General features: G+C 40.7%; 1 protein-coding gene across 1 annotated transcript; it reads left to right on the top strand.

Annotated features, from left to right (window-relative positions):
- Positions 1–4,511: 4,511 nt before the first annotated feature.
- On the top strand, positions 4,512–16,623 carry LOC133225804 (inducible T-cell costimulator-like). The gene is made up of 6 exons (XM_061378598.1): positions 4,512–4,584; positions 10,595–10,633; positions 12,069–12,407; positions 13,846–13,958; positions 14,572–14,662; positions 15,173–16,623. Exons 1-5 carry the CDS (start codon positions 4,527–4,529, stop codon positions 14,659–14,661), a joined length of 639 nt encoding a protein of 212 aa, XP_061234582.1. The 5' UTR covers positions 4,512–4,526; the 3' UTR covers position 14,662; positions 15,173–16,623.
- The last annotated feature ends 514 nt before the right edge of the window (positions 16,624–17,137 follow it).

Here is a 17,137-nt window from a genome sequence, read left to right as displayed (position 1 = left end):
ACTACTGCTAATAATAATATCATTATTATCATTATAAATATAATAACATGGGGAGAGAATATAAAACTAAAAAGGGAAAGGAAAAAACAATAAACACAAGTGATGCACAATACAATTTCTCACCACCCGCTGACTGATACCCAGCCTGACCTGAGCAGCTATCTGGGCCTTCCAGGTAACTCCCCCCAGTTTATATACTGGCCATGACGTGCTGTGGTATGGAATACCCCTCTGGCAAGTTTGTGTCACATGTCCTGTTTCTTGCTTCCTCCTGGCTTCCTGTCCCCCTCCTCACTGGCAGAGCATGAGACTGAAAAAGTCCTTGATCAGGGTAAGCATTACTTAGCAACTAAACCATTGGTGTGTTATCAGCATTGTTCTCACACTAAACCTGAAACACAGCACTGCACCGCCTGCTAAGAAGGAAGAAAATAACTTTTGCAGCTGAGCCCAGGACAAGAGGACAGGAAACAAAAACACCCAAGTGTGGAAGCTTTCTGCTCCAGCCCTGAGGGAATGACCCAGAGTCATGAGAATATATAGGCCAGATATTGAAGGAAAGAATGAGAAGCGGCAGGAGCCAACAGATATAATTTGTGTGGATAGGCTGTAGCAGCCTCTGCAGAAAGAATCACAAAACATTCTACTGAGAGAATATTTTATATTGCTGTGGGCATCTGCTCATCATCCACAAGCAGAAGTCGAAAACTGTTGAGACAGAACAAGCTACTTCAATGTAAACACCACCTTTGTTTCATGCCGAACAATGCAGTAGCATTTTGCTAACATGAATATTATTTAGGGTGATACCAATAAGTAGAATGAGAGTTATACGATTAAACAGAGCAAAGCAAAATACACTTAGTTCATCACAGGGAAAATTGTTGTTGTAAATTAGCTTCCTTAGGGAAGCAGCTGCAATGATTTCCAAATTGCTTGGAGTTAGAAGGGGGAAACATTGAAGGTCACATGGTAGACGGCATTGGTGTATGGACCAAGGGATGAGCAAGTCCTTTTCTCTTTGGAACTGGGTGTATCAGTGGATGCATTTTTAAAGGCGTAAAAATGCTCATAAGGATTTCCAAGTTGTTAATGGTCAGTAATGGCAAGCCAGAAGCGAGATGATAGGAGAAAAAAGGAGTTTATCACTGTATGGGTAGTGTTGAGCGTAGGCCATGATGAAAGAATGGGACTTGGGGGAAGGAGAAGCTCCATTCCAGAAAGGAGCTACTGCACATGCTTAAGAGTAGCCTCTGCTTGAAGACAAGAATAGACAAGGACTGAGGGTCAGTAAGAGGAGGAGTAGACAAGGACTGAGGGTCAGTAAGAGGAGGAAAGAAGCTAGCTCTGAGAGGCATATGTGGATGAGAGAGTGAAAATCAAGACAAAGACAAATGAGTGATGATGGAAAAAGGAAACACGTGTATGTGAACAAAAATAGTTGCAGTTATAGGAAGCGTGCTGTGGAAACTGATTGCTTGTCCCAGGTGTTTAACTGTAACTGTAACCAACCATAGTATTTACAAGAAACATTTCCAAATTGCAGTCACAATGTCTTTGTGAAGGAGGTGAGCACTGACAGAGGAGGGAAGCAAAGACAGAAAGACTGAAAGGCAACAGAGGAGTCTCTGTTGGTGTGGGATTAAGTGAGCACAATTTCTTGTGCTCAACTCGGAGCTTAAGCTTTGTGTCTCTTCCACTTCTGAACACTGTGAGTGCCCCAGGCATTGCTGGATCATCATCAAATATACCTGACCACTGAAGGAAATCACTGTTTAGATCAAAGTTCAGAGTGCTGCCAAATGTACCCCAAACTGCACCCTGGCCTGGACCCTTTTGAAACAAAGGGAGCAGTGTCTTCTAGCAATCCCAAGTGCCAGGAAGCAGAAAAGGAGAAGGTGTAATTCTAGATTTGAGGCTACAATTACAGTAGAAGGAGAGGACAAATACAAACTGTTTACTGGACAGTAGGACTTGGTCCTACTAGTTGTTGTAGTGAGATCTATTCTGGTAGCTATTCTTACCCCGGGAGGGAAATAGATGTGTATTAGTAACCTCTGCATCTGTATAACTGATAAGGTCACTGAGAGGGGAGGGAAGGAATAAATTGCTCCAAAAAAAAAACACCCTATATTGGTTAAAAAACAAACAAAAACCCCCCTCATATGCCAAAATAACTTTTCTTGTCAAAATATCTAATTTTTTAAGACAGACAACCCACTTTCTGAATGCTAACAATACTGATTTGGTTTAAAGCTTGTTTTCACAAAATATAGCTAAATCTTTGCTCAAAGGAATACATTCATTCCCCCACACCTTTATTGGCAGCCAGCAGTAGGCTTTGTAGACTCAGCCCTTGGTGTGTTGTCAGCACACACTTCTGTAAGGTGTGTATGGGTACTTTACACATGATTCTCAGTCCTCCCTTAATTTTGTAGCAGCAGCAGCTCTTTTTACTGTAAGCTTTCTGGCTGCTTGTCTTATCTTTGCTTGTGGGGACAATAAAAATCCTCTCACAGAAGAGGGCTGCTCTGTTGTTTCAACACTTACCACAAGTTGTTATGGGGGACAGCAAGATGATCCTACCTAGCACCTCAGTAGATCCCAACATGGGTCATAACTTCATAGGCAAAGCTCAGGAGTCAGCTGTATCTTTTTCAGCTTTCTCATTGCTTGGACCATACATTACTCTTGAGCTCCGGAATTAAAAGCATACTGCAGAAACTTTCTCTAGTTAGAGTTGCTTAACTTTGGCTCTGGAGACCTGAGCTGAAAATTTATATCAAATCCTGACTTGACTCAGGCTTAGCTCCAATTTTAATTTAACAAAGCCCAAAGATCTGAAGGGCTTTGCAAGATTTTGAAGAGACTAAAAATCTCTGCCAGTCCATGATCTTTAGAAGCAGTAGTGAAAGAAATTCAATCACTTTGTGGGGAAGAGGAAAACAACACATAAAGATTTATTCACAAGAGTGAATCTATAATACAGTCCTGTTATTCACAGATTATTTGGTACCACTGCATGGCCATTACAAGGACTCAGCCCCAGGAAATCTGTCAGGCACCACTATTTGTCTTTTGTGTCTTCTCTTTGTGCAATTAGAAATGTTAGCTGCATCTAACATATTAAACATTATTTAGAAGCTACATATTATCTGCACTGAAATTAGGATGATAAGATGTCCTGGGTTCAGCTGTAGCAGTCATTTTTCTCCTTTTGACTTTAGCCTGAGAACAGCACTGATAACACCGATGTTTTCAGTTGCTGCTCAGTAATGTTTACCCGATCAAGGACTTTCCGTCTAATGCTCTGCCAGTGAGGAGGGGCACAGGAAGCCGGGAGGAAGCAGAGACAGGACACCTGACCCAAACTAACCAAAGGGGTATTCCATACCACAGCACATCATGCCCAGTATACAAACTGGAGGGAGTTACCTGGAAGGCCCAGATCAGTGCTCCGGTCAGTGGGTGGTAAGCAATTATATTCTCTTCCTTTGTTATTTCTCTTATCATCATTATTATGGGTCATAGCAGTAGTGGTTTGTGCTATATCTTAGTTACTGGACTGTTCTTATCTCAGCCCATGGGATTTGCATTCTTTCGATTCTCCTCCCCCCCCGGGAGCTGGGGGAAAGGAAGAGGGGAAGTGAGTGAGTGGCTGCATAGTTCTGAGTTACCAGCTGGGCTTAAACCATGACATAAGCATAAATAAATAGCCAGTTTTAAATGATCATAGAACATGTTATCCCAAAGGGTGCTAGAGCATTCCCAGAATACAGATGGTTAGCAGGCCAAAATAGAGTATGCTGAACAAAAGCAGGCAAAGGAAAGGAGAGAAACTTTTGACCTCAGGCCCTTGGGCAACGGGTCAGATCTCCTCTCACAGAGCCACATGAAGTTTCTCATGTCCATGCAGAGCAAGCCTGACCACCAGGGTGGAAGCTTTATATCTAGTGAGCCTTTGAGAAATCACAGGGCTTAGGGCATCTTTCTGAAATTTGGACTAGTTCTTTCAATGAATTCCAGGACCAGGACATGAAAGAGACTCCTAAGTTATGGTTTTCACATAGCGCAAGACCATCAGTTATGCAAGACCAGCTGAAAATGGTGTGGATAAACCATATTGCCAGTTACAAATATGCATGTATTGTAAGCTAATTTAAGGCACATGTTGCTGACTACGGGCCATCTGCAGGAAGTGTTCTGTAGATGGCTGTGTCCTCTATCATGACAGGTTTAACCAGAAACAGTCTTTGTAGAAGTGAACATCAAATGTAATGTCAGAAAATCTTTCATCTTCTTGTCTGTGACAGCAAGCCATGAAGTAGGAAAAAGCAGCAAACTCCACAGGTGTGGGCGACAGCTAATGCTGACATAGCTGTAACGTAGTCAGGGGTTAAACTAAAAAGTCCTTCTGATTATCATATAATTTCCCCCATTGCCCACAGACCACTTCCTTTTCTACTCGCGAATTCTTTCCCATCTTCACAGTAGACAGAAGGCTGGTGCCTCTGTGTCAGGCAAGCATGAAGTTCGTTGCTCTAAATTTCTGTGTCCTCTGCTTTCACTTTGAAGCCCTGTATGGTGAGTACTCTTTTGGATTATTCTCTTTGCAGTAGATGTCTCTATGGAATAGAACTCACCCAATGATGGGAGACAGTAAATGAGGCATAATAGCAAGGGTTGGAGGAACAGAGGTAACTAAGGCAAACAGCTGCAAAAAGACTGCTCTCAACTTTAATGCTACTAGAGTTGCTGTGAAGAGAATTCCTGCCAGCACAGAGTGTTTGCTTTGAAACTGAACAGTACACTTTTTCACTGTTTATATCCTTTAGCTCATCTGCTCAGTGTTATCTTCTAGCTGTTTAGACTGTAATGCTCCCACCAGCTTCCCTTGCTGGGCATGAGGTCTTATAGCAGCATGAGAGTAAATGGCTTAATAAGGGAAGCCAGGTTATTGATATTGAACCTGCTCTTGTCTGGGTAGGGAATTTTTCTACTATTAAACATATGTATGGCATGGGAGAGTGGAAGAGCTTGTTTTGGTGCAGGCTTGACACTCAGATGACTTAAAAGGAAGCGTAGCATCCCTAATGCTGTGTTGAGAAGGCACATGGTGACAGCACTGATCTTAATCCAGCCACAAACATGGATGTAGCATTTTACAAGAGTCAGTGTTTTATCACAGCTACACAAAGTAAAATAACAGAGCTCACATTTATCTGTAGCCTCTCTGAACGCCACCCTATTACCAGGCTGGCACAGCAATACAGATAATATCTGATTAAGAAGAGTCTCTTTTTTATTGTAAGTATACTTCCCAAGGGTTTAGTATGACGCATCCGCTAAGTAAGACCTGAGATTTAGTGCTCACTGTTACTAAGCACCATCTGAACGTGTTCTCTTGAAGGTCATGCCAAAGGCTATCAAATATGGTTGCTTCTGAAATTGTAGTGATGTGGGATGGGTTTCAAGTCCCCCTGTAGAATTTAAGTACTCCTGAGGTTTCATACAGAATTTAAGCTTTCATTTAAATAAAAACCAGTTTCCAGATCTTCAGGCAATGCAGATACCCTTCTGAAGGTTAACTAATACAGCAATAGTATACTGAGTTTTCAGAGAGATTGAAATAACGGGTCAAATCACATGGGAGGAGGATGGTAATCATTATCTCTAAAGGGACATGAGCTGCTCCTTTTCTCCTTAAAAAGTTATTCTTAGATCTGAGAACAAAAAAACGTATCAGTTTTGTTAAATATTTCTCAGCTAGTCAACTTAGCAGGTATACTCAACCAATATGCTTTTACATGTGGCTGGAGCTATCTAGCTATCTAGCTAGGCCATTCCCAGTGGGAAGAAATAGGCTGCATTTTAAGGGTGCAATCAGTTGTGCTATCTGGTATCAGCATTTCTCCCTTCTCTTTCCCTTTCTCCATATATGGTGGATAGGATTGGGTCAGGGGGCTGAGGAGAGGAGATTGCAGGAGAAAGAGCCTGCCTGTAACAAAATTTGTATCTATCTCTCAACTTTTTTACATCACAATGCTTCCAGTATTTATACTAATATTATCATTATTATACTAATATTATAATTATTATTACTATTATTATTATTCCAGTATTTATACTAATATTATCAATATTATACTAATATTATCAGTACTAATTATGATCATTCTTGCTAAAAAGAAAAGGACTGTAAAAGATCAGCTCCATGTAAGACACATTAGCATGATACTGTCATTTAGAGAACAAGCCAGCACTTCAGAGAGCTCTCAAGCACTGTGGCGAATTTCTGGGAGCAAAAGGAGAGTAATTTCTGAGATTTTGTTGGTTTGATTGATTGGTTGGGTTGTGGGGTTTTTTTGTGTTTTTTTTTTTTTTTTGACTAAGTGATTATAAGCCCTACTTGTGACTTATGGATAGGGTTTTTATCAATGTAAATAAGTTATAGAAGGTGATGTATGTGTGTATATGTGTATTATGAGTTTATAACCTAGTTGTGATAAAGAAAGTGTTGTAAGAACATGGAGCCTCTCTGGTGCCTGCAGAGAAACACAGGCAATGGGGTTTGGGAGTACAGAGCTGTAGGATTCTATAGCACTTGAGGCCCTTGCTATGAAACATTGCACATGAGCTTTTGCATGCCAACATTTGCAAAGCATTATTACTGTTACCCACAGATGTCCTGTTGCCAATATAGGAGGAAATCATGGTCATTTCTCAGAAGGGTGTCTGAAATATTATCAACAATGGTTGCTGTGTCAGTGATGTATTTTATGAGTTTCTTTATTTCACAATATATGTTATACCATAGAAATCATTCAGATTATAAATGTCTTCCTAGAGTAATTCTGTCCATTACTTGCTTTGCCCAGAAGCACGGCTTTCCTCTCTTATTCCTTGATTCTTAAAAGCTAGGAACATGTTAGTTTCAAGCATATGACTAATGACACTGAATAGACACTGTCATCTTTCAGAGTGCCTTGAAAGGTCGAAGCTATAGCAACTTTAAAAACTGTGTGGTTTCATTACGCATTTGGTTTTAACAAAAGAAATGTGTTTGGTTTAAAGGCAGGGTCTGCACTCTGCTTGCTCACCTTCAGAGGCAAACACACCCAAGTGAAATGATCCCTTTTTTTTGTCATCAGCTAATTAGTTTTCTGAGAGCTGGGGCAGGTGAAACAAACAGCAAGAAAACCAAGCAGGAATATTCTATTCCCCTACCCTACAGCCAAGGTTTAAAATTAAGCAAAAGTGGGTTTTAAACTTCTGTTAGAACCAAAATGCGTAATGGATGTTTAAAATTGCACTGGCTCTGCCGAAGAGCAACCAGAAAGCTCAAAATCACAATCCCAATAAAACAAAAATAACCTGCCTTCCACTCACATTACCATAGAAATGCCCAAACCTCTGCCAAAGTGCTTTCCAACTGCAGTAAAAATGAAATCAAGACAGAAATGTACATGACTGTAAATACACACATATATAAAATGTACACACACACACTCTTTCATAGTTTGACATAGCAAGATGTTACTTTCATACAAATGCTCATCTCTTGGATTCACATCTGAACAACAACATTTGTCTTGACACTGCTTCACATGAGGTGAACCAGGAACAACTGTATGCAACTCCACAGTGTGACACTGCTATGAAATGAATAAAAGATTTGCTTATTCTTGTCTCAAAACCTTCATATGCAGTTTTGAATTAGCTCCTTTATGAAAAATACCAAAAAGGAACCTTGCTGCCAAATCTAAGCAGTTTTATTACTGACTCAGTGAGATTCGTCTGCTCATTTTCAACAATACTATGATGTAGTCTTTTATCCACCTGGTTTTTTGAGGTGGTATTAGGAAGGTTTAGTGATCAAATCTCTCAATATTGCTGGAAGCTTAAACTCCAGTTTCTTATCTCCCATCCCACTAAATATACATTTATACTGACTGTAACTTAGCAGATGACATTCCAAATGTGTCTGGTCATTAACTACGGAGTGTTACAGGCCCGTATGACCACTCTAGGATTGAACCCTCACAAATGGGCATAAGAGAACAGCAATCAGGCACAGGGAAAGGGGAGTAAGCCACTTTTTAGTATGCAGTGAGAGCATTCACATTAGGAGCTGATACAGTACAACTAGTGAGTTGGAAATTCATAACAGATCTCACCCATTGTGGTCATCCATGTAGATAGTTTTGTGTTTTAATCTCAGGCATCGTTGATCTCATTGTAAAATGTGGTCCCTTTATACTATGCTAAGCACACTTACTTGCTTCAGAGGAATACTAATTGCATCACATTTGCCAAAATGCTCATTCAGAGAAACACATTGCTGAGTCTTTCTTGAAAACAGGCAGTTAAGGCTTCTTGGCCTGAGAGAATACACAACGATCTTTCAGCTTGCCACAAGGTCATATGAACTACATGCTTAATGACCTCTCTCTGCCCTTTTCCATTAAAAACAAGGATTAAAACCATGATATCTGACAAACATTTTAAACCACCTGCTATGAAAGGGCAATTTCATTAGCTAACAGCAAAATTTAGCTATTCTTAGAGACAGAGAAATTAAATTCAAAGCCGTCACTTCACACAGAGCAAGGTAGCCCTGCACTCCTCTGGGGTGCTGGGTGAATATAGCACCACTTGGCTCTGTAGCTGTCCTAACAGAGCCCCATCTGCCTCTCAGACAACCAGTGACAAATGTAGAGGTCTCAGCTACAGGTGGATGCTTCTCAAGAGTATCAGGTTGGCTTGCACATTCACCATGCTCCCTAGCTTCTGCTGTAACAATACACTATTTTTTTTTCTTCCCTAAATAATGTGTCTTTTGCTGGGCATAATTTAAAAGGTATACATTACCAAACTACATGCCATTAAACTACAGAGCATTTCAAAAGACCTTTACTTCAAATGTTGATCTCATAGCAGCTGTTTTCTCTCACCATGCAACATACAAGTCATCAAGAACTGTTTATTAGACCTTTGCTTTCAGCTTTTCACACTATATGCCATTATGAGGGCTCACACTTTCTGTGTCTGTGCCTTCAATGTATCTAGAGCTCTATTTCACTGTGGGTTGGCGAGATGTGTGTTCTATCTGTCTTATCTTCACACCAGTGGTACAAGATGCCAAATACCTTTTCTGTTATCACACACTTAAATAATTGTCTCTGAATTAGATAAGGGTGCTGACCATGCTCAGTAAATGAGGAATATGATAACTAGGAGAGAGTAAATCAATCAAAAAGAGGTAACAGTTGCTACTGCTTTCCAACTGAGCATCACAAAGCATCTTCCAGAAGTCCATTAGCTTGTGTGTCACACTAAAAATATTTTAAACAAGTATCATTCATTGCAATGCCTTTGCCAGTGGTAGTAATTGGGGAGCAAGAATTCAAAGGAAAAAGGATGGGCACTAAAAGATTGGCTCTGTCCAGAAAGATGTGAGAGCATACAAAAGTACCCAAATGAGAATAAGCTGTTCCTGTGCATATGTAGGCTGGATGTCAAACATAACAGGTACCTTGGAAAAAGAATTATTTATACTGTGTAATCCTGTGCAATACCTGACACAGTTGGGGACTTTGTGTGGATCTAGACTACTGACACAGCAGTATCAACAGGAATAGGATGGTGCATCAAAATCTTTAAATATTGGCCCTGTATTTTCTTAACATCATAAAATCCTTATGTAGGGTATATTTCAATCTCAGCAGTTTCTGAAGAACTTACTCAGGTTACCAGAAAACAGAAAAGCAGATAACAGGGTTTTGCCTACTTGTGTACTGATCTGTACCTTGAATTTTAGGGTACCACAAAAATAAAATTTCCTAATAAAACCCTGTTGGGCTGTGTTATGCTGCCAGTACTGACAACAAACCATTTCAAAGCAGTACATGCCACCAATCCAGCCAGAAAATTCCACTTTCAGTATAGTGGGTCGTGCACCACTTGTCTTCTGTAACGGAGGCTGCTTATGCACAATAGACTGAAAGCAGTTTGATAATCGCGAAGGGGAAAAACTGCTACTGAAAAAGGAACACAACTGTATGCATTGCCTGAATATTTTCTTGCTGCATGCACTGGAGCATCTTCAAGATACGCATTCTGGATGTACCATAAAATGCTTTGGTACAGTGTTGAGCAGCGGGGGAAACAGAAAGAACATAGACCAACGTGAGCACTTTAGTTTGGAAGCAAAGTATAATTCTGGCTCAGTGCAGACTCTGGATTCATAAGAAGTGAAAAAAAATGCTTTTTTTTGTCTGGGGGCAGATTTCCTTTGGGGGAAATTTTAGTTTGATCTCGGATTCTATTTATGAATTAAGTCCATCACTTTCTCTATATGTATAATCAATATCAATTCTTACCTATTGCATTGTCTTTCTATTTTGTTCTTCCTATTTCCTATTTTTCCCTTTTATCACATCATAAGATTTTATAATGTAGCGCAGACAGGATGAGATAGGCTAACGAAACAAAGTGGAAAATAACTTTAGCATGTTAACATTGAATGGCTCAGTTTCTGTTCCTGCATCTCTCTTCTTGAATTTTAAACAGGAAACTATTCTGTATTTTTCAGGATCAGATAGCTGCTCATCAAGACCGTGCAAAAATATAGGTAAGACACGTGCATAATTTGTTTAATGGTTTAAAATGCCTTTCTAGATCAGAAAATACTGACCTCAAATGAAAAAGTAGTAATTCTTTTACAGCACACTTCAACATATTTTTGTCTGAGGGAGTTTCTCATGCTATTGGTTGCTGATTTACAAAGTCAGACTGTGAGGTAGCAGGAGGTGGTTGGTCAGTTTGTTTTCTTTATCTTCTCCAATAAATATGCCAAATAAGAGTTGCACAATGTCTCAAAGGTTTTAGACAGTTTTAGGGAAGGTCAAACTTGATTTTTTGATTGCATGTGGATATATGCACACAGAGATATTTGTCCTCGACTCCTCCCATTATGTTAATAATAAAGGTGCTATGGCCATCTAAATAATTAGGTTTAAACTTCACATCAAGCCTCGGACCACTACTCTAGAAAAGAAAGATCCGTCTTGTGGTTAATGCACTTCTGTAACAGTCTGGGGTTTACATCCCATTTCACGTTTTCAGCTACATCGTCAAACTGGTTGGATAGCCAAGCCCAAAGAGTTGTGGTGAATGATGTTAAACCAAGTTGGCAGCTGACCACAAGTGGTGTTCCCCAGGGCTCAATACTGAAGCCAGTTTTGTTATGTTTATAAATGATCTGGACGAGTGGATCGAGTGCACCCTCAGGAAGTTTGAAAATGACACAAACTTGGGTGGGGTGTTGACGTGCTTGAGGCTCTACAGAGGGATCTGGACAGGCTGGATCAATGGGCTGAGCCCAACTGTATGAGGTTCAAAGAGGCTGAATGCCAGATCACAATAAGCTGTGAATTCAAAGAGGCTGAGTGCCACTTGAATCACAATAGCCAATGCAACACTATATAGGCTTGGGGAAGGGTGGTTGAGTCACCATCCCTGGAGGTATTTAAAAGATGTGTAGATGTGGCTTTTAGTTCAGTGGAGGACATGGCAGTGCTAGATTAATGGTTGGAGTCAATGATCTTAAAGGTCTTTTAGGTCAACCCAAATGATTCTGTGGTTCTATGATCATTAGGGTGCAAAATATTAATCATAAACCAGAGATGATAATTTTTGTCCCACCTAGTTTTAGGACAATCCATCTGAGGCAGGGATTATATGTTCATATAGTGTTTTGTCCAAGGCAATCTTTGAACATTCTCAAGTAACTCACTGATCCAATGCTAACAGTGACTCTCCAGCCTTATAGTCGACAATAGGCCAGGTCTTATTTATTTTCTCAGTAATGCCTGACATGATCAGAATGGTGCACTGGTATCTCATTGTACAGGCTGTTTTCCACAGCCAGACTATTCTGAGTACCAACATGCCTAAAGTTTCAATCACATGGTTCACTTGCTTTGTTTAAATGAGTATCTTAACATTTTTAGGGATTCTTTTCATTGCTATGTGAGTGACTATACTTATAGTTTTCATGTCTTCAGATCAGTCTCATGTCTCCGACTCCCAAACGACGGTGGAATTTGAAAATGGAAACTTCAAGTTTATATTCCCCAACCCCCAAAATGTGAGTGAGTTCAGCATGACCCTCTTCAAAGGGCATGAAAAGAAGGAGATCTGTGCACTCCATTTGAGTGAGGGGAATGTTATCCCCAAGAGTAATGTCACCTACTGTCAGACAATGCATTCAAAAAGCAGCACCACTTTCATCCTTAAAAATCTGGAAAGAAAACATATGGACATGTATACCTACTGCCTGGAGAAGTTCTTACCCCCTCCTTATATAGAGTGCCGGCTGAAGGAAACATATTTGTACATCCAAGGTAAGTTTACTTCTCCCCTCACTTCAGGCTACTGATAAGCAGACATTGGACATAGCTATGCTGCAGTGAAAAACGTGACTAGATTTTGCACAGATATTTCTAAGACAGCTTAAAACTACTTAGCAGGGAGCTGGTCACAGTGGAGCTGACTTAGCAGATTGCTCAGTGGGACCTCTCCATAGTTATTCATCTTCTTGCGCAGGCTTTGTAGGCCATGCTAAGCTCTGTATACTGTTGGTGGTGTGCAAGCTAGCGAAACATCTTCTAGAGTATTGCGGTCCCACCTTTGCCTGCAGCACAAATTTCCCATTGTTCTTTTTACAGGCTGCTGAGTGTAAATGCTAAGGTTATTTCTAGCCAGAGAAAAAAAAAAAAGCCATTCTGGGAGCTCTCTTTATGTGCCTAGGATAAGAAAAACCCCAACAACTAAAACACAAAACAGCTGTAAATATCTGTGCTAGTAGTGGTATGTGGAACTCTGATGCCACACTGATGTGAAGATTATATTCACCTCTCTGAAGCAGGCCTTCAAGTTTATAGTCTTTTTAGACCAGAAAAGATTGACAGCTGCTGAGGATTTTTTGCCTTTTACTGAGGAGGGCTTGGACTAACTTCAGAAGACTCACTGAATAGGCTTTAATTTTTAATTGCCTTTCACTCAGTGACTCTTTGCTATATTAAGTGAAGACAGTTAATAACAGTTTTGCTCATACCTCTTCTTGGTTCTCTGTATAGTCCAGTTCCAACATGCTAACTGCCTGTTGTCCTTCTCTTGCTATCTTTTCCTACCTCTTAACACAAGGACTAAACAAAGATAGAAGCTAAGGCTACAGTTATGTGGTTGGGTAAAACTATCTCTCAGCCTTCTGTAAACTTAAACCAGCTCTCAGAATTAAGATGTGGTATCCCTTTTTGCCTGCAGTGTTTCCCAAAGCTATACATTTCCGTTTTTATGGATAGCCAGATGTTCATAGCTATTGCCAGATATTTCATGCCCTATCATATTTTCTCCGTGATCTGGGCAAAGGCAATCTTGTGTCTTCAGCCTGCCTTCCTATCCAAACATGACTGCCTTTCTTTCATCCATGCTGCCCTTTAAATCACCTGTAGTATTCACTGCATGTAAGCTTTGCTCAGATCTGAAATACCATCGGGCTCTCAGACCTGGTTTGGTTTATTTTCAGTCTACACTTTCAGCCCTGTGTACCAACAGTTTCACCCTTCCTGGGAAACTGCAATGTCCTGCTTCCTGTGGAATACACTTTTCCAAGGTGGCTTTTCACCTCAGGAAAATCCTTCTCTAGAGCTCACTTTTGCTATTCTGTTAATATGAAGAGAAGAGAGGAAAGAATTTGGAAATTAACTTGGGTGGTGGTGGTGGGGAAGAAGAAGGGAATACAAATTATCAGTAATGACTTTTTTGCCTCCCCAACTTCAGACAAGGAGGATTGCATTTCAATGGGACTCACACCATGGATAATTACTGGCCTGATCATGTTTGCCATGATTTCTTGTGTCTGCTGTGTCATAGCCTGCTACCTTTGGAACAAGGTAAGCAATTCTATGAGATTCTGCAGGACCCTCCTTCCAAAGGTCATGGATGGGGAACTTGGTTTAATGAGATTTAGAACACGGGACAGGCACATACTCACTCAGCACATGATGTGGTTTTTGACAAAGAGGCCAAGTTGTTAATTTACCCCTGGAATTCAGTCATTCAGCAGCTCAGATTCAATTTTTCTGAGGCAGAATTGCTTATTAATTTAAAGGCTGGGAATCAAAGGAAAGAGGGGAAATGCTGCACAGGTCAGCAAAATTACCTTGGTAAGCAATTCACCTGATTGTTTTCTTCAAGAAGGGGAAACAAATCAGCAGTGGAGCAATTCCAGCACTGTTCTGGAGCAAAAGCACTTAAACAAAGAAGCAGTTGGCTCAGGAAAGAAACCATGGACATTCATTATTCTTTTGGACAATGTGTGTTTTTCATTTTCGGTTTGTTTTATTCTAAGTTTTCTATGTGAATGCCTGTCTCTTCTGACTTAAATATTCCCACTGAAAACAGTGGGAGTAACTGCCCTACTTAAACAACAAAGGCAGATGTGGCAGAGGTCAGTGACCACAATGACCACAAATTATATTCATGACATTTTCTCCCTGTTGGCAGAATCAGCAGTGTGAATCCAAGTCCCATGAGTACAACAGTGAATACATGCCCATGGCAGCAGTGAATGCAGCTAAAAACCCAAGAATCTAAGGTTGTATTAAGCCTAGCTGTAGCTCTGCTTCTATCTGTTGCACAGCTTTCTCTGGGAGGGAAAGGACTGTTTGCTGTGTCTCTCCATGGTTCTAGGTGGGTGGGTGAGCGGATGGGATTGTTGCAATGGCTTGATAATGGAGCTCATGCTGCCATGTAGCAGGCAGCAGAAATGGAAAGCAAGATCTCTGGAAATCTTTTGAATCAGAATGGTGGGCTGGTTCCTAGAAAGGAAACTGCTTTGCATCAGTGCACAGTAATGAACTTATGCATGAGGAAAAGATGTGAAACTGTCTCATTCAGACTCTTCAGATGATGTGTGGTACCCAACATGTCTCTGGGGAAGTGATTTACTAGATTTACTGTGTTTCCTGGCTAAGGGCAATAATCTGTAGAGAATGAGGAACTTCCTAGCTTGAAGCTTAAGCCTTGAATACAGCACAAAATCAGAATCTGGACTGATTCAGAAGTTTGGGTGTTGCATGTAACTAATTCTCCATTCCTATTCCAGGTATAAGTTGCTTGTGGGATGGAGATTCTGGCATCAGGTTTCCATCTACTTGAACCTGGACAAAGGGAAATCAGCATTTCCTCACCTTTCCCAGCCTCCCTGAGATCTCATGATGGTTCTTGATTCAGCCATGGGACACCCACTTTAGTACTGTTCTGAGCTGTGTTTGGTCGAGGCTTGTGTGCTTAGAGCAAAACTGGCTCATTGCCTGATCCACTGACTTGTACATGGAGTGCTAACAATGTGTTAAAAATGCCAGCTTTTTAGTTGAAGAACATGTAGTGAGTTTGCTTGAAAATAGATTTGTGTAGTACCGCTACAGAGGGAACTTTTATTTTCCACAGTCTCATTTATGATAAATTTTCCACCAGGGACAAAATAAAAACCCTACCTCCAATGCCAATCCTTGTGGCACAGCCGTGAATCACTGTTCATGTATTGCACATACTCTTTTGTTAGGGCTAGCTTAGTCTGGTAGTATCAGTTCACCACACTGGGAGAGTGTGGAATGCACACATACTCCCCTCCACCAAGCTATGGGACAGCAGGGGAACAAAACCTGAGAGAGCACAGCAGAGACTTCACTGTGACATGGTACCTCAGGTGTGCGCAGCTGTAGTTTTCAAATTCATGCTATCAATATGTCTTTGGCATGCACACCTTGGGACTCCTTGTATTTAATTAAATTCTGAATTCCTGTTAATAACAGAGGAATGTATTACAAGAGGAATATATTGCAAGGCTGCAATTGTTCTTTAAATCAGTTCAAGCCTCCAAGATCAGTCCCTAAACTGGGAGGCACAGCCTTTCCTCTTGATGTGTCTTGCAGCACAAATATAACACAGTCCATAAGACCAGTGTATTCATGGACTCTGCACTGCAATTATCTCCCTCTTGTGGTTTGACATAAAGCCTTTACCATTTCTCTGGTGGGTTCAGGAGTTGCTTGACCTGCCTCAAATTGCTCAGAGCCTTCAGTATGAATGAAAGGATCAATCCTTCATGCTCCTTGTGAAATGTGTCAAAACTCCGGCCATAAATGACCAGCTGGGAATCCAGCTTGCCTGTTGCCAAATACCGTTGGGCTGCTGGAAGCAGATCAGTGCACTGATTGTGAGTATCTCTGCAATTCATTATGAAAACAAGTATCATTCAGAGGACGCTATTGTGAAAGATACATAGCCTGCTTGTCTGGCAAACAGAAGGCTGATTTCAAATTTGATAGGGCAAACAGGGACTGACAACGAAGAGAATGTAAGCTGGTATGTCTGGAACAGGGTTTTCCTCTACAGACACCTAAATTCCTAGAAATATTGTAGAGGCAGAGTGCAGACTGTTAACTATGACTTTAAGCAAAAGGGAAATGACTAAAGCGTCAAGTGAAGTGGCGACTGCAAATTTCACAGCCAGTACCCTGCTTAGAGAACCAGCTCCTAGGCAGAGATGTAGAGGGGCACATCATTACATTCTCTCCTGTCCTTCTGCCACATAACCATTGCCAAATTACTTGAACTTCCCAGCAAACCAAACTCTCCTCTGTACATCCACAAATACACTGATTTCACCATTTAAAAACTATTGCTGGAAGCATTGCCTTTGAAAATTATTGGTGAAAATAACTAGCTAACTTCTACTGCCCAAGAGAAATGCTGGTTGCAAGATCCTGTGTAACAGCGGAGAGTCCTATGCCCTGGAACCGTTCACCAGACTGAGAAGGATTGTCATGGAATAAAGAGCTTCTGAAAGAGAGAAAAACTTGAGGTTTGCCTTGAGATGCTGCTGGATAAGGGACAAATGATGAAAGTCTGAACAAGGCAGTTCAAAATACATTCTGCTCTGGAGACGTAAATGATTTATACTCATTGTAACAAAGCTTTTTGAAATCTCAGGTTCTGTCACTGCTTTATTTTTGGAAAAAGAGATTTTTATTTTTAATAAACTGTTTTTTTCTTATGCCACATTTGT

Source organism: Neopsephotus bourkii, unplaced genomic scaffold (assembly GCF_033783945.1).
Source record: "Neopsephotus bourkii isolate Nb327-2 ecotype Australia unplaced genomic scaffold, CSIRO-AGI_Nbou_v1 NB_196, whole genome shotgun sequence".
Classification (NCBI taxonomy): domain Eukaryota; kingdom Metazoa; phylum Chordata; class Aves; order Psittaciformes; family Psittacidae; genus Neopsephotus; species Neopsephotus bourkii.
This window is presented reverse-complemented; position numbering and strand designations above follow the sequence as displayed.

Bases quoted from the DNA above. Each gene is read 5' to 3' on its own strand.
- LOC133225804 (XM_061378598.1), top strand. From the start codon at position 4,527: ATGAAGTTCGTTGCTCTAAATTTCTGTGTCCTCTGCTTTCACTTTGAA. The intron at 10,634-12,068 runs GTAAGACACGTG...TCATGTCTTCAG, and splicing joins AAGACCGTGCAAAAATATAG to ATCAGTCTCATGTCTCCGAC. The intron at 13,959-14,571 runs GTAAGCAATTCT...CCCTGTTGGCAG, and splicing joins CCTGCTACCTTTGGAACAAG to AATCAGCAGTGTGAATCCAA.